Raw genomic sequence first — 19,321 nt, 5'->3', positions numbered from 1 at the left:
CTGAATCCGAACTAAAATTTATAAATATCCAAATAGGTTTTAATCTCTCATCTAAAGACCAATATCTGAATAGTCGGAATCGAACCTGAACTCTTATCCCTACATGTAGTCTATAATATGAATATATGATCACAGATAAAAACACAAATATGATTACAAAAAAAATACATATATGATATAAAGAAAGACACAAATACATATGGAACTTGATTTATTTAATATACTTACAAAAATTATCTATTCTATTAAATTCATATCATACAAAAATATGATTCTACAAACACACAATCATATAAATTATATTAGACAAAAAAATTTAAAAACAAAATATATACCCGTCCTCTCGAGGGCGGGTCAATATCTAGTCTATTCTATTAAAACAGCAGTGTGACCCATTGATAAAAAGTTATGTCCAACTTAAATTTTAATAATACATACCTTTTTAATATAACTGCAATGAAATATATATATATTATGTAACCCCCCACTTAAAGTGCCTAATGATCGGCAACCACCACTTTTTGTAACTGTATCCATATATCTTATTTTTGTTATGTAATCTATTCTATTAAAACAGCAGTGTGACCCATTGATAAAAAGTTATGTCCAACTTAAATTTTAATAATACATACCTTTTTAATATAACTGCAATGAAATATATATATATTATGTAACCCCCCACTTAAAGTGCCTAATGATCGGCAACCACCACTTTTTGTAACTGTATCCATATATCTTATTTTTGTTATGTAACCACCATTATTTTTACTGTTCAAATCCCAACAATTTTTTCGATGATGTTCATGTATTTTATTTTTCCTAACATAATCCCAACTATTACTCGGATTCTTTATTTTAATTAATATTTTTTATTAAATATTTTTACTTTCACCCATAAATTTTTGAAAATTTATTGAAATTGTTTTTATTATAAAATTTTATAATATTAATTAAAATATAATAGATATATTTTAATATTTTTATAATTTCAATTTTAAATTTTTTATTAAACATTTTTACTTTTGTATATATATTGATTTAAAAAAAGAAAAAAAATTATCCTCCCGCAACCGCCCGCAACCGCAAACGGTAGCTGGAGCCAGCTTTTGAATTTATGAGATTCGGAGCGGGTTGAAGCGGTTTAGAGCGATTTGAGTGATTGTTGCAAACCGCCGACAACCGCTACCAACCGCAAAAGCAGCGTTTGCGGGTGGTAGCGGAAAAACCAGTCGCACAATTAATAGAATTTATGGTATATTTGTATTTTAATATTTTTACATAATTTAAATGAATATCCATATTTGAACTGAACCCGTAATGATCCAAACTGAATCCGAACTAAAATTTATAAATATCCAAATAGGTTTTAATCTCTCATCTAAAGACCAATATCTGAATAGTCGGAATCGAACCTGAACTCTTATCCCTACATGTAGTCTATAATATGAATATATGATCACAGATAAAAACACAAATATGATTACAAAAAAAATACATATATGATATAAAGAAAGACACAAATACATATGGAACTTGATTTATTTAATATACTTACAAAAATTATCTATTCTATTAAATTCATATCATACAAAAATATGATTCTACAAACACACAATCATATAAATTATATTAGACAAAAAAATTTAAAAACAAAATATATACCCGTCCTCTCGAGGGCGGGTCAATATCTAGTATTCTATTAAAACAGCAGTGTGATCCATTGATAAAAGTAAAATCTAACTATTATTTCAACAATACATATATTTTTTATATGATAACCACCGCATATACACACTACGGTATGACAGTTACGTACTTTTCCAGACGAGTTGATCGTTTTCCCTGTGACCGGCGGGATCCACTCCATTCTACTACTTTTCCTTTATTGTTGTAACTAAATTATTTAACCCACAAATTATTTTCTCATGACCAGAAATACAAATATAGTATTTTTCTCAAATATTATTTTTATCTGTTAGCTAAAAATACAGACCATAGTCCATACCTAATTGACATTGTTACTATTTATTTAATAAATAGAGAACATGTCTACGTGTGTATAAAAACATTTCATATCTATAAATTTGCTGGTAACGTCCAAATCCGCCTAAAGCACACTACATTACTCAAATTACCAACTTTATAATATTTTCATATAGATGACCATTAGATTTATCTAGGTTTTTTTGGGTCAACCATTACCAGATCATGGGTCAATGATTTTTTTTTGGTTTTAACCGGATTTGGAGGAGTTTTTAAATATAAATTTTATAATTTTATCCAAAATTTGAGCTAAATTATATGCATATCACTCAATTTACCATTTTTAACGTGGATTATGATCAAATATCAAAATATCGCGAAAACATATTAAAATTATATTGTAAATTAAATTTAGAAAATTTTAGATTAATACAATAAATCAATATTTTGAGTATATAGGTCGTATTTAATCGGATCCATGGCCTAGACTTACGGATGGATGCTACATAGGTTTTCAAGTATTAATATTATTAATTACGTTAATAATTCAAAATGCTAAAAATGCAAAAATATCATGATTTTATTAAAACCTGATTACATATTTCATCATCAATATATATTCTATTAAAACAATTAAACATATTATAATCTGCACAATTATAATACTTTCTTTGTAACATTTAAATGTAAATAATAATCAAAAATACAAATTTATATCAAAATCTAGAATAGACAAATATGATTACAAAAAAACGAGCATACGAGCATATATGATTACAAATATCCGAGCGTATGTCAGATCAACTTTTAAATTGCTATTATTTTATAAAATAGATTTTGATTAAGATTTATACAAATATTATTTTAAAGAAAAACAAAAATATGATTACAAAGAAAAACACAAATATGAAAATTAAATTTCTAAAAATAAAATAAAAAATATACCCGCCCTTTTAAGGATAGATCAAAATCTAGTGGTCAACAGAAAATGTGAGCTAAAACATGTAATATTTAAAGGTTGATGATTTTTTTTTTGGCTCAAGCACGAGTTAGAAGTTTTTTTGGCTTTAATTTGAAAGTTGCAAGATTTAATGGATGTTTTCTCAATTGAGATTTGAAGTATGTTATTATTTTAGACGAATTACGCTGTTTTGGGTATTATACATTTTAAAATAATTCGAGTACATAATTTGGCTGTTGATATGCATTCTATTGCACTTTTATAAATACTAGAGATTTTTTCCGCGCTTCGCGCGGATTGTGTCTTATAAATTTATTTTATTTATAATATTATTTGTCGGTTTTTTTATATTAACTTCTTGTTTTTCCAATGTTAGTTTTTCTTAATTTAAATTTATATGTTTATAATTTTTCATTTTTCTTGTTGTAGATGGAGAATTATAGTTTTATTGATAGTTTTTGTATGTTACATAAACTTTTTGAAATTTTAAAATAATATTATATATAGTATAATTAACACATTAAAAAAGAGAAACATATTTAGGCACATTTTACACAGGTTTTATATGCATAATTTTAAACATTATATATGTATATATTATAAGTTTGAAACATGTAAATGCTTTCTAAAGCTAAATACTTGTTCTGAGTTTACATAACTTATCGAAAGTTTTATCTCTTTTTAAATTCAAATCACAGAAAAAAATATCAAAAAGTCAGTACATATGGGTTTTTTGGGCTTTTAAACAATTGGATAAAATTTGACCGAGCCAAAGATTTTCACACAATATGTTCTTTCTTCTTCAAATTGCGAAGAGCCTATAGGCACAAGAGAACTCTATTCATATAAGATTCACATCTATGCATTTTGACAAAGAATAATTTTAACCATCTTTAGTTTTGGAATGGACCATCTTCAGTCATATACACTATATTTTCTCTATGATTCAAATCTTACAATTTTAATATATGTGCAGATTTCCATGTGAAAAGCACGCACACCATTTATCATTCAACCTATTACTTTTTTCTAAAATAAACACTATAATCCTCGTTTGGTTAGCTCCACAAACTAATCTCTTTGGATCAGTTTACTAAAAAATATGGATACTAATGTGAGAAAAGAATATAAACACTACCAACAACAAATATTGGCACAAGACTATTTGGTTCAAGGAACATATTCAACGTAATGCGTTTATATCATGGCTGGCTTTGCGGAGAAGACTGCCAACCAAAGATCGCTTGAGGCGTTAGGGGTTAAATGTCTCAGGAACGTGTGTCCTTTGTAATCTGGAAATAGAGACTCACCATCATCTCTTCTTTGAGTGCTCTTTCTCTCGCTTGATATGGAAGCCTTTTGCTGCTGAAGTTTGGATTTCTCCTCCGGCTGATCTACACTCTGTTGCAGCCTGGATCAATCAACCTCGCGTCAACACAGATGTGCATGCTACTCCAGTCATCAAGCTCTACTTTCAGTCAGCCATCTACCTGCTGTGGAAAGAGCGTAATGCTCGTGTATTCACAGCTGTCTTCGCACCTTCATCAGTCATCCTTGCCTCTCTCGACCGTATGATGCGTGACCGTCTCCTCTCTTACCCGGCAAGTTCTTCTTTCTCCTCTTCTCTACTTCTTTTTTATCTTTCTTGTATAAGACCTCCTTAAGGCTTTTTTTACCTTGAGTTGTTGTTGGTTGTTTTTGTTTCCTTGCTGTAATAAGTTGTTTAAAAGCAACAGTGTAACCTTTCAGAAAATGATAATTTCAACATGTTACCAAATAAAACAACAACAAATATTGACTTATTTATGTGAATATATATTTTATTTTAAATCATTTTAGTGGACGGAGAAATCACTATAATTTGTACAACAAATTTTCTTAGATTCACCTCATCATACTCACCATTTTACCTTTTTAATTACATAATTTTACATGAGCTTCTTCACCCTTCCCGGTTATTTTCTCTTTATTTATAACTACAATATAAAGTTATAAACTATATATTATAAATTAATAATTTATTTACCCCTTAAAATCTAAAGATTAAAAATAGAACATAATTTAATATAGATATATGATTCTATTAATAAATTAGCAGTTACAAATTTGAAATTTCTAGAAATATCAAAAGTTGTGTTAGTTAATTATCTTCTAAATTATGTCTATTGCTAATTTTTTTTTTATGAGAATATTTTGGCTGAGGTGGATAGTCTCAAAAGCCTTGAATTTAGTCCCTTTTATATAGTAGGATAATATCAATTTTCACTTACCATCTTACAAAGAAAATTTTCGTCTAAAACTATGAGGATAGTTTAATTTTATATCACCTTTTCATTTTTGTATATTGACTTTGGGATGTTTTTAAGATAAGTAAAATTTTAAGCTTATCATCAAAGAAATTTATATTATTTATCACAAATATGAATATGAAGACATATAACAAAGTTTGAATATATTTATGAATTATATATTAACATTTTATATAAAAGTTTAGTTTCAAAAAAAAACATTTTATATAAAAAGTTGTCATTAGGTTTCTTCATATTAAGATAAACTTGATTTACAAGAAACAGATACATCAAATAGTTTTAGAAAAAAAAATATAATATTTCAAATTATTTTTAGAAATTATAAAAAGTATTACTAACTAAAATAAAAATATTAAAATGATAATTATATATAATAAATTTGATTCACTGATGATACATATGTAACTAACTGATGTAAGAAATTGATATTTAAATAATATCTATCTATCTATATATCTATCTATATATCTATCTATTTATCTATCTATTATAATAAAATAGACTTCCCTCCTTCTTCATCCCTCCACATTATCATCTTAGGTCATCTCCAACCCAACTGCAAAACACTATTTTAGTGTGGTTTTTACACAAAATCCTCTCTAATGGAACTGCAAAAATCACACTATTTTAATGCAACACTAAATTTTGACACCAAATATGGTGTGACACTATTCACCACACTAAAACACTATTCATCCCACTAAAATACTATTCACTTATTTTATTACTAAAAATGCAATTAAATAAATGATAAATAAAAAACTTAAAACATATAATATTATAAAATAGTGTGGCTGAAATCCACTTCTAAGGGCTGATACTCGCAACTGGACGGGCTGGAGAAGCTCCAGTTTGTAAAATCCATAACTTTCTGGCCCGGGAAGATTTTCTTGAAATTCCAAGCCTCACTGACTCCTTGGTGAGTTAGCCATCTTGTAAAAGTTGTTTCATAGACAAACTCCTTCTGGTTGTCAAGATAGACTCCTTGGACTGAACGTCTGTCGCTGGTGTCTCCTAGGTGGCTGGTTTGGGATGTTTGGTGAGACTCTTGTTGAACCACGGATTTCAGGACTGCAACACCCCCCTCCGTCGAATCTCTCGCCAATTAGCGTTCCCACGACCTCCCAGTCTCTGTTGGCTTCGTATTTTGACGCCATTGCTCATCAGCTTCATAAATCCTCAATTCCAGCAGAGATCCTTCCGCCGTTGCACCTCGTATGCTGAACGGTTCAAGGCCTCTCTCCGGAAGTTAAGAAAGATATTGTCGCCTACGTATCTGGAGGACGGTACACCGGTTGTCCAAGCACTGGAATCAATCTTGCTCTATACCTCAGACCTGTGGAAAGATCACATCTTGGCCCACTTTCATGGTTTCATTCCACCAGCTAAGAAGATCTTTGATGACTTAAACCCAGTTTGGGGAAAGTTTGGAAAGATTACAATCCGCATTATCTCAGCTACATCATGTCTCATCTTCGTCCCGTCAGTTCAAACTAGAGAATGGATTCTCCAAGTTGGGTACTGGCAGGCAGCTCATTGCGCCTTCTCAGCTTTTCCCTAGTCGCCAGACGCTAAACTAGCTCCGCAAGAACTCACCTCGGCCCCTACCTTGGTAATCCTCAAAAACGTTCCCCCTCAGCTTTATTCCCTAGAAGGTATTAGCGTGATAGCTAGCAGTACGGAACACTCGAGACTCGATCCGTACCACTTTGGTGACACGAAGGTTAAAGTGGAGATTGACTTGGAAGTTCCTCCTCCAGGATTTATTGAAGTTAGAGACGCAGTTGGTCACTCAATAAGGATTAGAGCTCAATATCCGAGATTACCCCCAGAGTGTTGCAATTGTAGTGCTTCAGACACTTTTTGAACCGATGTCTTGAACCCATTCAGAAGAAGAAGAAGCATTCAGGATATCATTCTCAGCCTAGAACTAGCTCTCAGGTAGCGACAGTTAAAAACTAAGGTTATGCTAGCTGATGTTCAGTCGGAACAGGAAGTTGAATCATCGCCATCCTTCAGCAACAGCTCAGGTCCAAGTAGAGACACTCTTCGGAGGAGGAAGTCTCGCTCCAGGTCGAGAGCCAGAGCTAGAGCTAGAAGTCTTGATGCTTATGCCTCTCAGATAGAAGGAGTATCGAGAGATTATCAAATTGCGCAGTCAAGAGACTACAGTGACCTCGTAGATCTCACTCAGGTTGCAGTGGTTACTCAGAAGAATGAGGACTCTATCACAATGCCCATTGATATCGTCAGCGGGTAGTTAGAAGATTGGTTAACTAAGTAGTTGCAGAAGGTATAAAATTTGGAAGAAATTTATCAAATATTAAACTGAGTGATTGCAGAAGGTACAAAATTTGGAAGATATTTATCAAATACCAAACTGAGTGATGCTTTGACGAATCCGAATCACAAAAACCATTAAAAATTTTCCACAATGATGAAAGCTTTGAGAGCATTATTGCTATTCACTTAAGGTCCAAACTCTGAGATAGTTTGACCTTAAGAATTTAAACTCTCTCTTGGTGAAAATATGAGTTAGGAATTAAAACTCATTCACAATAAGACCCTTACGAAAAAGAGAATTAAAATCTTCTCATAGGAAAAAAAATGTAAATACTTTCCATATTAGGTTATTTTTTCAGTGAACTAATACAAGAATACTTCACTTCTTCCGGAAAATTTAGTTTTGGAGAAGCATTCAAGACTGATTCAGTTAGATTGGATTTTTGTTTTTTTGTTTATAGCATTCCAGAGTAATCCAGTTAGGTTTGTATAAAATAGAATTTAATGAAAAAAGCCTCTACAATTAAAATTAATTTATGAATACAAATCTTTGCTTCACATGTCATGTAAGAATGACTTTAATAGTCTTTGATTATCTATTAATAATCTTTGTCGTCGATGTAAGAGTTATTTTAATAATCTTTAAAACTGTCCGAATGGACTAGGGAGGAGACGATGCTGATGATGACGACAATCCAGATGGTATTCCAGTTCCTGTTCAGGTTGAAACTGGAGAGGGCAGCAGTGATGCAGTTAAGGATGCTGATGAGAAGGCAGATGATCATTCGCCTAAAAAGAGGATCCACTCATCTATCAATGCGGCTAAGATAGTGCATGTTTGAAATGAAATTCCAGTAGTTATGGTTTCATATGTTGGGTCTAAATAATGTTTCTTATTACTCTGCAGTTAGTCTTTGATTATCTTTGTTTCGGTTTCGTTATGTTTTGGTTACGAGTTATTTGACAGTCGGTTTCATTATGATAAAAAAAAACTATTTCTATTTGTTTCAACTCATATATAGTATTTAGGTTTTTGCTGTATATGTAGATGAATTCTGTATATTCAGTAAATTTTGAGGAAAATAATCATTATAATTATGATCATATTAGATTGAGCAGTGATAAAGTAATTCCATCCACTTTGACATTAAGATTCGTGGTTCTATGATTTTTTGTGGTGTGGTGAAAGAGTGTACTATTAAAATGTTTGGTAGTTTCAAACTTGCCAAGATAATTACATAATTACCTTCTGTAAAATTCCAACCGACCACCTCTGAGTTTGTTATTACCTCTAAAATAATACTTTTAGCTATGTGTTTCAGTTTAATAAGAAATAAACTATGTATAATAAATAAATTTTAAATAGTAAATAGAAAATTGATATTAGATAAAGTTGAGTAAGGATCAAGTAACTCCAGACACTCTTTTTCTGAATTGTTGATAGTTTAGAATATTAATTGTTTAGAAATTATACAATATTCATGAATATTTGAGTATTGAACTTTGAATAATACAACCGTATTATTCTGATTATTTTTTATTAAAAGTGATCTTAATGAAAGGGAGTAACAAAGTAAAACCTTAATAAGGAATATTTAAAGAATACAAATAGAATTATTTTTACACATGTCAACCAAAAAAAAATTAAGACGGAGATATTAATTTCAGTAGAGTAACAAATTCTATCTTATAAAATTATTTTGTGTACATTAGTTGTGTTTATTTTGTGTACATTAGTTGTGTTACATGAGTTTTAATGTTATTTTTATAGTAGAAAATTTATTTCACAATTCGAATAATTTATAAGATAAAATATATTAGCCGATTTATGTTCATAAAAATAAATCTTCTTTGACAATAATTCTTCTATATATATATTGTAATGTGCACATTTATGATAATGAATAATGATTACTATATAATATAAAACTAAACATTTGAAACTAAAATAATTATTAAAAATATAATGCTATTTATCAAAAAACAGTGAAGGTTATTGTCGTTATAATTCAAAAAAATAATTTATTATTATTATCCCATTTTTTTTCATTATTTGTTTGTTTATAATATTTTTTTATCAATAATAATTTTTAGATATTTCATAAATTAATATAAAATAATTTTTATTATAACTTCCTGCCCGTAGAGCGGGCCGATCCTAGTTACATATACAAACATATACTTGAAGCGCGGACAACCCCTAGTACATAATAAAATTGATGAAAATCACTAAAAACTGCTTTAGACTTCTAAAACATTACTTTTACATACTCACTCTTTATACAATAAAAAATTGTGGTGCATTGCTTCTTTTAAAATACTTTATGTGAAACTGTGTACAATATAACAAAATTTCGATAAGTTTACTAATAATAATATATAAATAATATTATCCAGAGTATAGTTATTTTCCTTGCTTACAAATTATTGGGAGCAATAATTTTGTCAAGCGGAAACAAAATGAAAGCCCAAGAAATTCAGGCTCATCTATAAGATATACGGCCATATCACTCTGCCCAAAAAAACCTCTCTAGTTTTTATTTTTTATTTTTGGTTCACAAAACGCTCTCTACCGGATCTGAGCCGGAAGCATGTCTTCTCTCTTCGTCTCCAGTTGGTTTCGCAAGAAAGATTATATTTCCATCGTTATAATATTTAGTATCGTATTTACGTATATTTATTTTAATGATCATATATGAATTATTATCTATTCTATGTAATTATCTATGTAAGATTTACCCATAAACCATGCCATCATTTATAGTATATTATCTCATACTTTTTAGTAAAAATGATTGTAAAAAGAACATATGTCAAATCACTTTGCAAATAATATCTAGAAGATGTCTTTTCTATTTGTGAACAAAATTTCTTGGCATTTTAGGTAGCTGTTCTTTTGACCAAATCTGATTCTTAGCTGTTGTTATTATCTAATATCTTATAAATTATCAAATAAATGCTTCAAGATTTAATTAAAAAGGACAAAATACACTACCTAAAACGCCAGCCTACTATTTCAAACTTTATTCGAGTTTCATCTATATAATAGCTTCACCATCAAGACCTTAAAATCAACATCTCAAACAATTTTCAAGAGAAAAATTAATTAGAACTAGTTTAAAAGAAGTCACTAAGGTTATAAAACATGAAGTTCACACGAGCAATATGCATCGCACTTGTGATAGTCCTGGTGTCATCTTTGGATCTGACCAGTGCAGCCGTGGAAGAGGAGATAAAAGTGGCGTGTGTCCAAACAGAACTTATCCCATGTTTCGTAGCAGCATTTATCGGAAGTCAGCCGTCAGCAGAATGTTGCGAAAAACTGAAAGAACAACAGTCGTGTCTATGTGGTTACATCTCAAATCCAGTATTTGGTCAGTTTTATAAAAATGCTCAAAATGTCTTCAAGGCTTGTGGTGTACCTTACCCTACTTGTTAAAGTTTTAAATATTTATAAAATAATTATTTAATATTAATAATATCAAGATCTTATGTAATAATATTGTTCACTAGAAAAAATTACATTGATAGACACATTTTGACTTATTAATATCACTTAAAGACACATTTCACTTGCCACACACTTTTGAGTTGTTCATTGTCCAATATGCCCTTGAGCTTTTGCTTCTGTAACTGGATAACTAGTACTGAAAACCGTCGGTTACCTTTTGATTTACCAGAAGCGGAAGAAGAATTAATAGCAGGTTATCAAACTGAATATTCCGGTATCAAATTTGGTTTATTTTATGTTGCTTCTTATCTAAATCTAAAATTCCTTTTCTTGTGTCGAAGACTCGCAAGACAAGTAATACTCCCTATAGTCCCTAAAATTTGCCAATAAATCCATGAGAGATTATTTGTAAAATAGCTCCATTAAGCCCATGATCCGTTATAGTATCAAAATGGAACATTTTCACATAGAAGATGTAAAAAAGATATTAGACATTTTAGAAAAAAAATAAAAAAAGCATTAAAAAAAAATTGACTTTTTAACACTACTCTCTTTCGTTACCTGTTTTTTTTTGTCAAACTCTCTCGTTACTTCTTACTAGGTGTTTTGCCCACACATGCGGGCATAATAATCTTACGAATACTTATTATTTTATGTCTTACTAATCCAAAAATCGGCATTATATAACTCTAATTGGTGAACATGTTGATGGAAAATATTATGGTGAATTCTTTGTTCCTTAAAATTTATACCAGTTACGTTGAAATTTTAATCAAATTATTGAAAGGTAGATCCCATTTTTTTCTTCTAAATTCTCCATGGAGGAATGAATTTATAAGAAAAAATTTCCGTGTGCAATTTTGATAAGGAACAATTTGAACAAAAATTAACATTTTTAATATTTTTTCAATTCTTCAAATGAAATTTTATTTTTTATTTTGTTTATTTTTTCATTTTTCTAGTGGTGACCAACTGACGCTATAGTGTTTTATGGATTAAACTTAAACTGGTTTAAAGTAAAAGCAAAAAAAATTGTTTTAAACTCAGTCTCAATTTAAGTTATTATTTATGATTTTAAATAGTTAAATCAAACATCAAATTATTTATATATGTCACAAAAACGTTCATCAAACTATGTACTTATTATTGTGTTAAAAGTTTTAAAACACTCATATATTAGAAATAGTTTAGAAAATATCTTTATAGAAATATTTTTGTTTGACTAATATTTAATTATAAACTGTTTTATATCTTAGTTTTTTAACTTTATAATAAAAATATTGTTTTCAGATAGCAACGCAATATATATATATATATATATAAGAATTTTCTTAATTTTTAAATATATTTTCACAATTTTATTATATTAGTTTATAATTAATTATTTAATATAACATATAACTTTAATATTATTAAAATAAAATGTGCGTTTTATTATATATAAAATTCATTACGGGTTTTGTGAAAATTAATAAATACTCAATTAAAAACTAATAATAAGTCAATGATCTATATAAAAGCTTAAAACCTAATAAAATATGACAAATAAAAAAAATTAATATAACATATAGATTTACATATTATTATATCAAAATTCGTTTTTAATTATATATAAATTTCATTACGAATATTTTTTAAAATTAATAAATTAGTGATTCAGCTAAAAATTATTAATAAATCAATGACTAAGCTAAAACCTAATAAAAACATGACAAATAAGAAAAATTAACTAAAATCATAGAAAACATGACAAATAAGCAAAATCAAAATAATTATATATCTAATTACATATTTATAGTTATATTATTTAAATTAATAAATTTTGGACTCAACTAAAAACTATTAATAAATTAATGACTCAGCTTAAACCTAATCAAAATATGACAAATAAACAAAATTACATAAAATCATGGAAATTATGACAAATAAGCTAAATCACTTTATAAATAATAGTATATATATAGATTCTAACTGAGCAAATCTCTTATATACTAAAGCGCAAGTCGCATAACCAATCAAATTTTAACATTTGGCATTTCTTATATATTTTTTAAAAAAATCAAATGCAGTAAATAAAATTAAATGAAAGAAATGCCAAATGTTAATCTTTTTTATAGCAAATCCTTAATATTTCTAACACTACCTCCATGATCTCTTCACGATCTTCAAAACAGTTAATCTTTTTTATAGCAAATTTACTCAACGATTCTATAAAATTCAGATTCATCTCTACCTAAATTTTCCTAAGTATTTGCAGTAGCTCCACTGATTCTCTCTATTTTGTTAAAGTGATGAAATTTCAGTTTTTTTTTTAATTTCTACTAACTAGATTTTGACCCGCGCTTTCAAAGCGCGGGATCGTTTCTTTTAAAAATTTTATTTAAATTAATAAATATTTGTCTAATCTATATTTTAATAGATTTTATATTTGTTTATAGTCAATTAATAAATTTAGTGCTGCCTATTTATAATATCGACCTAATTTAAAGCGAGAGTCTTCGGTTTGAGGAGAAAGTTGGGGGATCCTCTCTTTATTATATAAAACTAATAACTAAATACAGTTACCATGATTTACATAATATATGGTAACTAATATAAATTCAGTTACCATGTCAAACAGAATATATAGTAACTAATATAAATTCAGTTACGAAAATGGATGTTATAGAGAATATTCTTGGAATTAATTTGTTGAATCCGAAAATATATGAGTTTCCATTTATTACTAATATAAATTCAATTACCATGTCAAACATAATATATTCTATGCGTAGTCATCAAGTTAATTTAGTTAAATCGGAAAATCTTGTTTCTATATATTATCTTTTGCATTTATTGTATGTAGCAATTACGAAAATAGATGTTATAGAAAATATTCTTGGAATTTATTTGTTTTGAATCCGAAAATTTGTGAGTTTCTATTTATTATGTTTTATATTTATATTTATATACCAACTTTGATAAATATCAATATTAAAACGTGTTCATTATTGGCTGTTTAAAAGGTTAATAACATTGAGAACCAATGATTTCGAAATATGCTAACCATATACTATTGAAAGAAGAATTCCATATAAGACACAAGAATTATAATGAATATCCATATATTTGGTTTGTGTTTTTTGGACAACGGGTTTTTGATGGTGTTAATAGGGTTTGAATAGAGTTAGAGTTTGAATGTAGTCTTAGCGTATAGGTTAGAACACAAACGAATATAGATAGGTTAGTAAACATAGACGAAATGGATTAAAAACGATGGATAAATTGATAAATATTTTTTAAATGTAATATTTTCATAAATTTAATATTTTTAATAGAAAATTTACAACTTTCTTAATTGATTAATTTTTGTATGTAGATTAGTTTGAAATTTTTTTGCTATATTATATGTGTTTCCCTTATAATGTTATATTCTCTATGTTTTATTTAGATTATTTTTTGGGTAATGAAAAGAATGTTAAGGTATAGATATTACATTTATTAAAATATTGTGATATTTTTTTACTTTTTATTTTATAACACAATTTTAAATTTCATGTATACAAAATTTTCGAGTTGTTAAAGAAAATTTGTTGCTATAATTTATAATAAGTCGACTTTAGAACTGAAATTAATAATTTTATGAATTTTATGGGCTTCCAAATTGATTTTGTCTCAAATTATATAAATTGGAAAGATATTGTATTCATTAATTTCTGAAAATCTCTCGAAGCCAATCATAACTACTTTTGGATTTAAGTTACGGTAGTATAGGAATATAATATATTAATCGAAATCTGTCTCAATCAAATATATATACTTCTGTCCAAGTTAGTATATGCAGTGTAGTTAATATATTTTTTGTAGCCCAAGTTATTCCTTAATGTTCTAAAGTATACATTAAGAAAATAGTTTATTCTTTCTTCAAATTTTATCATATTTTTTATTTGTTCTATTTGTTGAGATTTATTAGTTCCTATAATTACTGAGAATTGTTACCATTTAATTTTTTTTTAATATAGATAGATCTTGATGAAATCTCGATAGATACATAAATACCAAGTTTAAAAAAAAAATCGAAATTAAGAAAATAATGAAAAAGTGGGTGTGTTTGAGGATACATTATTGTATGAATGTAATATAATATGTATAACTGTAAGTTAAAATTCTATAGTCGTTCATTATATTATTATTTGTATTATCTATCTTATTTGTATAATAATATGAATCTATAAACTTTTGTTATATTATTATTTGTATAAGCCTAAGTTTAAATCATTACACATGCATGTTTATATAATTGATAGTTTGTGCATCTGTTAGGATTTAGGTGAAACGCAAGTTCAGAGTTATATTTTGTAGTTTACGTTATGTATAGTATAAGTTAATTTTTTGGTTTAAGATAGATAGAAATGATATAGGGTATCAGACCGAGTCTATATGTTGACTTAGATTTTGTATTATCTATCTAGGTACGAAATAGGATTATTCCCGACTGAATGAGCCTAACAAAACGTAAATGTAAGTAGAAAATAGGTTGGGCTTTTTTTTGTCAATCGAATAACACTGAAAATAATTTAAATAGGAAATGGAATGTTTTATCATCTAATAAGTAAAAGGGGAATACGCTCAGCGCTCAGACGTCCACGTCGGATGAAATAATCAGCCAATCCCGTTGCATCTTTCTTCCACATCTGTGCTTCGTTGGGCTTCATTACGATGGACTTCGTTATGTTTTATTTTTGTTATGTACCTGGCCCATAAGCCCATAAGCTTGGCCAAACGGAGAACACCGTATCGAGCCTCCACAAACCCTAGCCTTATTTCTCTTGCGCAGACCGCATCGTGCCTCGACGAACCTCGACGAACCCTAACTTCATTCTCCCTTGCGCAGACAAATATCTCATCCCTTTCGTCCTTCCCACTTCTTCCCTTTATCGGTTTCGTCTGTTCATTCACTCCTTCATAAAATCCTCATTAACCTCCATTAATGGATCCCTTTCGCATCCCTCACTCTGATTTCTTTTATAACCCCGATCATTCCACCAGTTTGATTCCCCGCAAAACTATCTTCTCTCCCGATGAATTCCAACAGCAAAAACTCCGCATCCGGCGATCTTATCTCCAAGAAACCTAACGGGAAGGACGCTGTCTCCTCCGCCGCACCGGTCAAACCCTCCGCCGCATCGATGAAACCCTCCGCCGCGGCGATGAAAATCTCCGCCGCACCGACGATCCCCTCCGTCGCATCGATGAAACCTATTGGCCAATCCGGTGTCTCCGGTGATTCCTCTTCGACAAAACGTAACGGCAAGGCCGTTGTCTGCTCCGATGTCCCCTCCGACAACAGCGATCGCGTCGTGTTCTTCAAAGATGTGACGTTTGGACCACAAGAAGACGAGTTAAGATTTCGTCTGATCCATTTTTGGGAGGCAAAACACGCATTCTCGAAGATACTTATGGGTCTAGAGATGCTTCTGGTCGACGCAGAGGTTTGTTCCGACATCTTCTCTCTTTTTTTTTTATTGTTTATGTTGCGACACAGATTACTAACAATCTTGATTTGTTCGTTCTAAACAGGGCACTGTGATTCAGGGATTCATCCCACCATCAAGGATGGACACTTATCTACGACACATGAAGCCCGGTTCCACCTACAGACTTACCAATTTTTTTGGTTCTAAGACCAAGAAGGTGTACCGGGTTGCTGATCCAGACGTGACCATTGCGTTCTCATGGAAGTCTGTCCTCTCCGATCTCACAGACACTTCGACTTGGTTTCCTGAAGACCGTTTTCGTTTCCATGGTTATGAACAGTTCGAAGCGGCCTGTGACCTCAAAGGGGATCTGTATGGTAAGATCTCTTATATTTTATGATCTGTGCTCAGTCTATCTGTTTATGTTGATCAGATATCTCTTGATTGTTTATTAAGTTATGTTTTTATCGCAGATTTTATTGGTCATATCAAATTGGTGAATGAGCAGGCTCTTAACGAGAGTTTTGTGCTTGATGAAGTTGAGATAGCTTCTGATCGGCGAATTTTGGTTCATGTTCAGACACATGAGTGAGGCATCTAAGTTTTATGCTCTAGACATATACTTCTTTGTTTAATAAATGTGTTCTCTTCGATGCAGTGGTCCTGTGATGAAGCTCTACATATGGGACAAGGTAGCAACAGCCTTTTGCGAGAAGTTTATATCGCTTGGAAAACCTCCGAGTGTTATCATGGTGACAACTGTGAATCCTAAGCGATTAGGAGGTTCGTATTATCTAACGATTGTTGTGGTACATAGATGTTAGTAAGTTGCGTGGGAATCACAGTAGTATTAGGTGTTGAGAAGGGCTGTTTTATGGCTAGATTGTTTGATTAATTTGTTATTTTTTGGGTATGGAAATTGGTTATGCTACAGGTGCTTTGTCTCTGTCATCCCTATCATCTTCACGGGTTTTTTTTTGATACGGATGTTCATCAAACCAGGGAGTATCTGGCTTGGTATGTATTCATCTTTATATTTGCACCGTTTACGTTAATCTACCGACTGTGTTGCTTATTTTATTTTTTGAACATTTCTAGGCTTGAATCAAACTCGGAAGTTGCTAATAGAGTTAATGCTGAGATTGTCACCAAGGCTGAGACAGCTACAATAGGTGAGCTACTCACTTACATGAAGCAGGAAGGAGCGAAGGTACGACATCTCATGCTTTCATACTTGCATTGGAATTAGATTTGTTATTGAGTATCTTCACTGTTGTAATATTATAGGTTGCTTGGTTCGAGTGTACGGCCACCATTGATGATGTTGTGCGTGGCTCAGCTTGGTACTACATTGCTTGTGGTGGATGCAAGACTAAAGCTACTAAAGGACCTACCACGCTTATGTGTAGGAAGTGTGGAAAGACTGAGATTACTGGTGCTGCAGAGTAAGAATTGTAATTATATTTTTTGTGTCATATACACCACCAACGTCCATTATTAATGTGCATTTGAAACAGGTATCTCAGCAAGCTATCTGTCTATGACAACAATGATCATGCGAGCTTTGTACTTCTCGGTGACGCTGGGTTTGAGTTAACTGGGAAGAAAGCATCTGTATTGGTTGAGAGTTACTATGAGGTAATCACATACCTGTCCATCGTTCAATTTTTGGTTGTGTTCTAACAATTTTTTAAATTTATATAGGCTAATGAGGGATCAGGAGATGATCATGTAGTCCCGGTGCCTCAAGTCCTTATTGACACCATCGGACAGAAACGCACGTTCGTTATCAAGATATCAAAGCACAACTTGGAAGGCAAGACTCAAGCTTTGACTGTCACCAAGGTACTCCCTCTCGAGGTTCCAGCACTTGGATACGATTTAGCCGCCGACGTGGTTGTCTCTCCTACTGCAGATGAGGGGGTGAAAAGAGGTGCTGATATGATTGTGTCAGATGATGCTAAGCGTGCAAAAAGTGGCTGATATGTTTTGTGTACTTGGGTTGTGTTTGAAGAACGACTATCTATTTGTTCTTTTGCTTCTGGTTTTGTTTTTTCTTTGTTGAAATATTATGATTTGGTTTGTTTGCTTCAGTTTTTGTGTTGACATTATTTATATATCGTATTTTCTATTTGGATAATTTTTGCTTCGTTGGTTCATTTGTTTATGTTGAGGTTTGACCTTTTTTAAGTTGCTAAAATTTATACAGTATTTTTATTTTTAGTAATAATTATGTTGTTTATTTTAAAATAGTAAGGGACAAATAAAAACTTGAAAAAATTATTTTACTTTTATATATTTCTTCCATATATATTTATAAAATTATCTATTATTTGTATGTAATAAAAATTAGGGAACTGAGATAATTGAATCTTTATACATGATTTATAGTAAACTTTAGAGTAGACTTTCTCTATTATAACATATATGATTTAAAAAATAAGAAAGGTACAAATTCTCTTATTTAATTATTTGATATTAAAACTACGTAAGTAATCATCATTACACTATGATTATTTGCCGAACACAAAAAATATTGGTGCCAGGGGTCGAACCATGAATAATGAGCATATACAAAGGATGCTCTACCACCGGGCTAAATACACACTTCGGGAATCTGATCAAGACAAAAAAACATTTACTTTACAGTTTTTTGGCAGGAACTCAATTTATTAATTAGTGATACTCTTTTTAAAATAAGTTTCATTAAATAACGGAAAACAATATGTTCCTTTAGAAAATATTTATATATGTTTAATTATATATATATATATATATATAATTGAAAGGACATAGAGTACGTGTTAATAGAGTCACCAGATCATTCTTGCGTCATTAATCATGCGAAGGGAAAGGCATCGGTTACTTATCTTTTGTG

At 30.2% G+C, this 19,321-nt stretch overlaps 1 protein-coding gene across 5 annotated transcripts; it reads left to right on the top strand.

Annotated features, from left to right (window-relative positions):
- Nucleotides 1-12,876: 12,876 nt before the first annotated feature.
- LOC108869632 lies at nt 12,877-18,583 on the top strand. 5 transcript variants are annotated; one of them, XR_004450773.1, is made up of 7 exons: nt 12,877-16,458; nt 16,547-16,820; nt 16,917-17,031; nt 17,102-17,226; nt 17,378-17,460; nt 17,542-17,653; nt 17,731-18,377. XR_004450773.1 is itself a non-coding variant. In XM_033278624.1 (5 exons), exons 1-5 carry the CDS (start codon nt 16,048-16,050, stop codon nt 17,422-17,424), a joined length of 972 nt encoding a protein of 323 aa, XP_033134515.1. In that variant the 5' UTR covers nt 12,877-16,047; the 3' UTR covers nt 17,425-18,377. The 5 variants fall into 5 exon arrangements, 3 of the variants coding, with proteins under 3 accessions (XP_033134515.1, XP_033134517.1, XP_033134516.1); XR_004450774.1 differs by having other exon boundaries at nt 17,378-17,888; nt 17,961-18,377; XM_033278624.1 differs by having other exon boundaries at nt 17,378-18,377.
- Nucleotides 18,584-19,321: the final 738 nt, after the last annotated feature.

Source organism: Brassica rapa, chromosome A09 (genome assembly GCF_000309985.2).
Source record: "Brassica rapa cultivar Chiifu-401-42 chromosome A09, CAAS_Brap_v3.01, whole genome shotgun sequence".
Classification (NCBI taxonomy): Eukaryota; Viridiplantae; Streptophyta; class Magnoliopsida; order Brassicales; family Brassicaceae; genus Brassica; species Brassica rapa.
The sequence above is the reverse complement of the archived record's forward strand: the minus strand, read 5'-3'. Positions and strand labels throughout refer to the sequence as shown.

Excerpts from the sequence above, each read along its gene's own strand:
- LOC108869632 (XM_033278624.1), top strand. The coding sequence starts at position 16,048 with ATGAATTCCAACAGCAAAAACTCCGCATCCGGCGATCTTATCTCCAAG. Across the intron at positions 16,459-16,546 it reads TGCTTCTGGTCGACGCAGAG|GGCACTGTGATTCAGGGATT; the intron begins GTTTGTTCCGAC and ends CGTTCTAAACAG. Across the intron at positions 17,227-17,377 it reads GAATCCTAAGCGATTAGGAG|GTGCTTTGTCTCTGTCATCC; the intron begins GTTCGTATTATC and ends GTTATGCTACAG.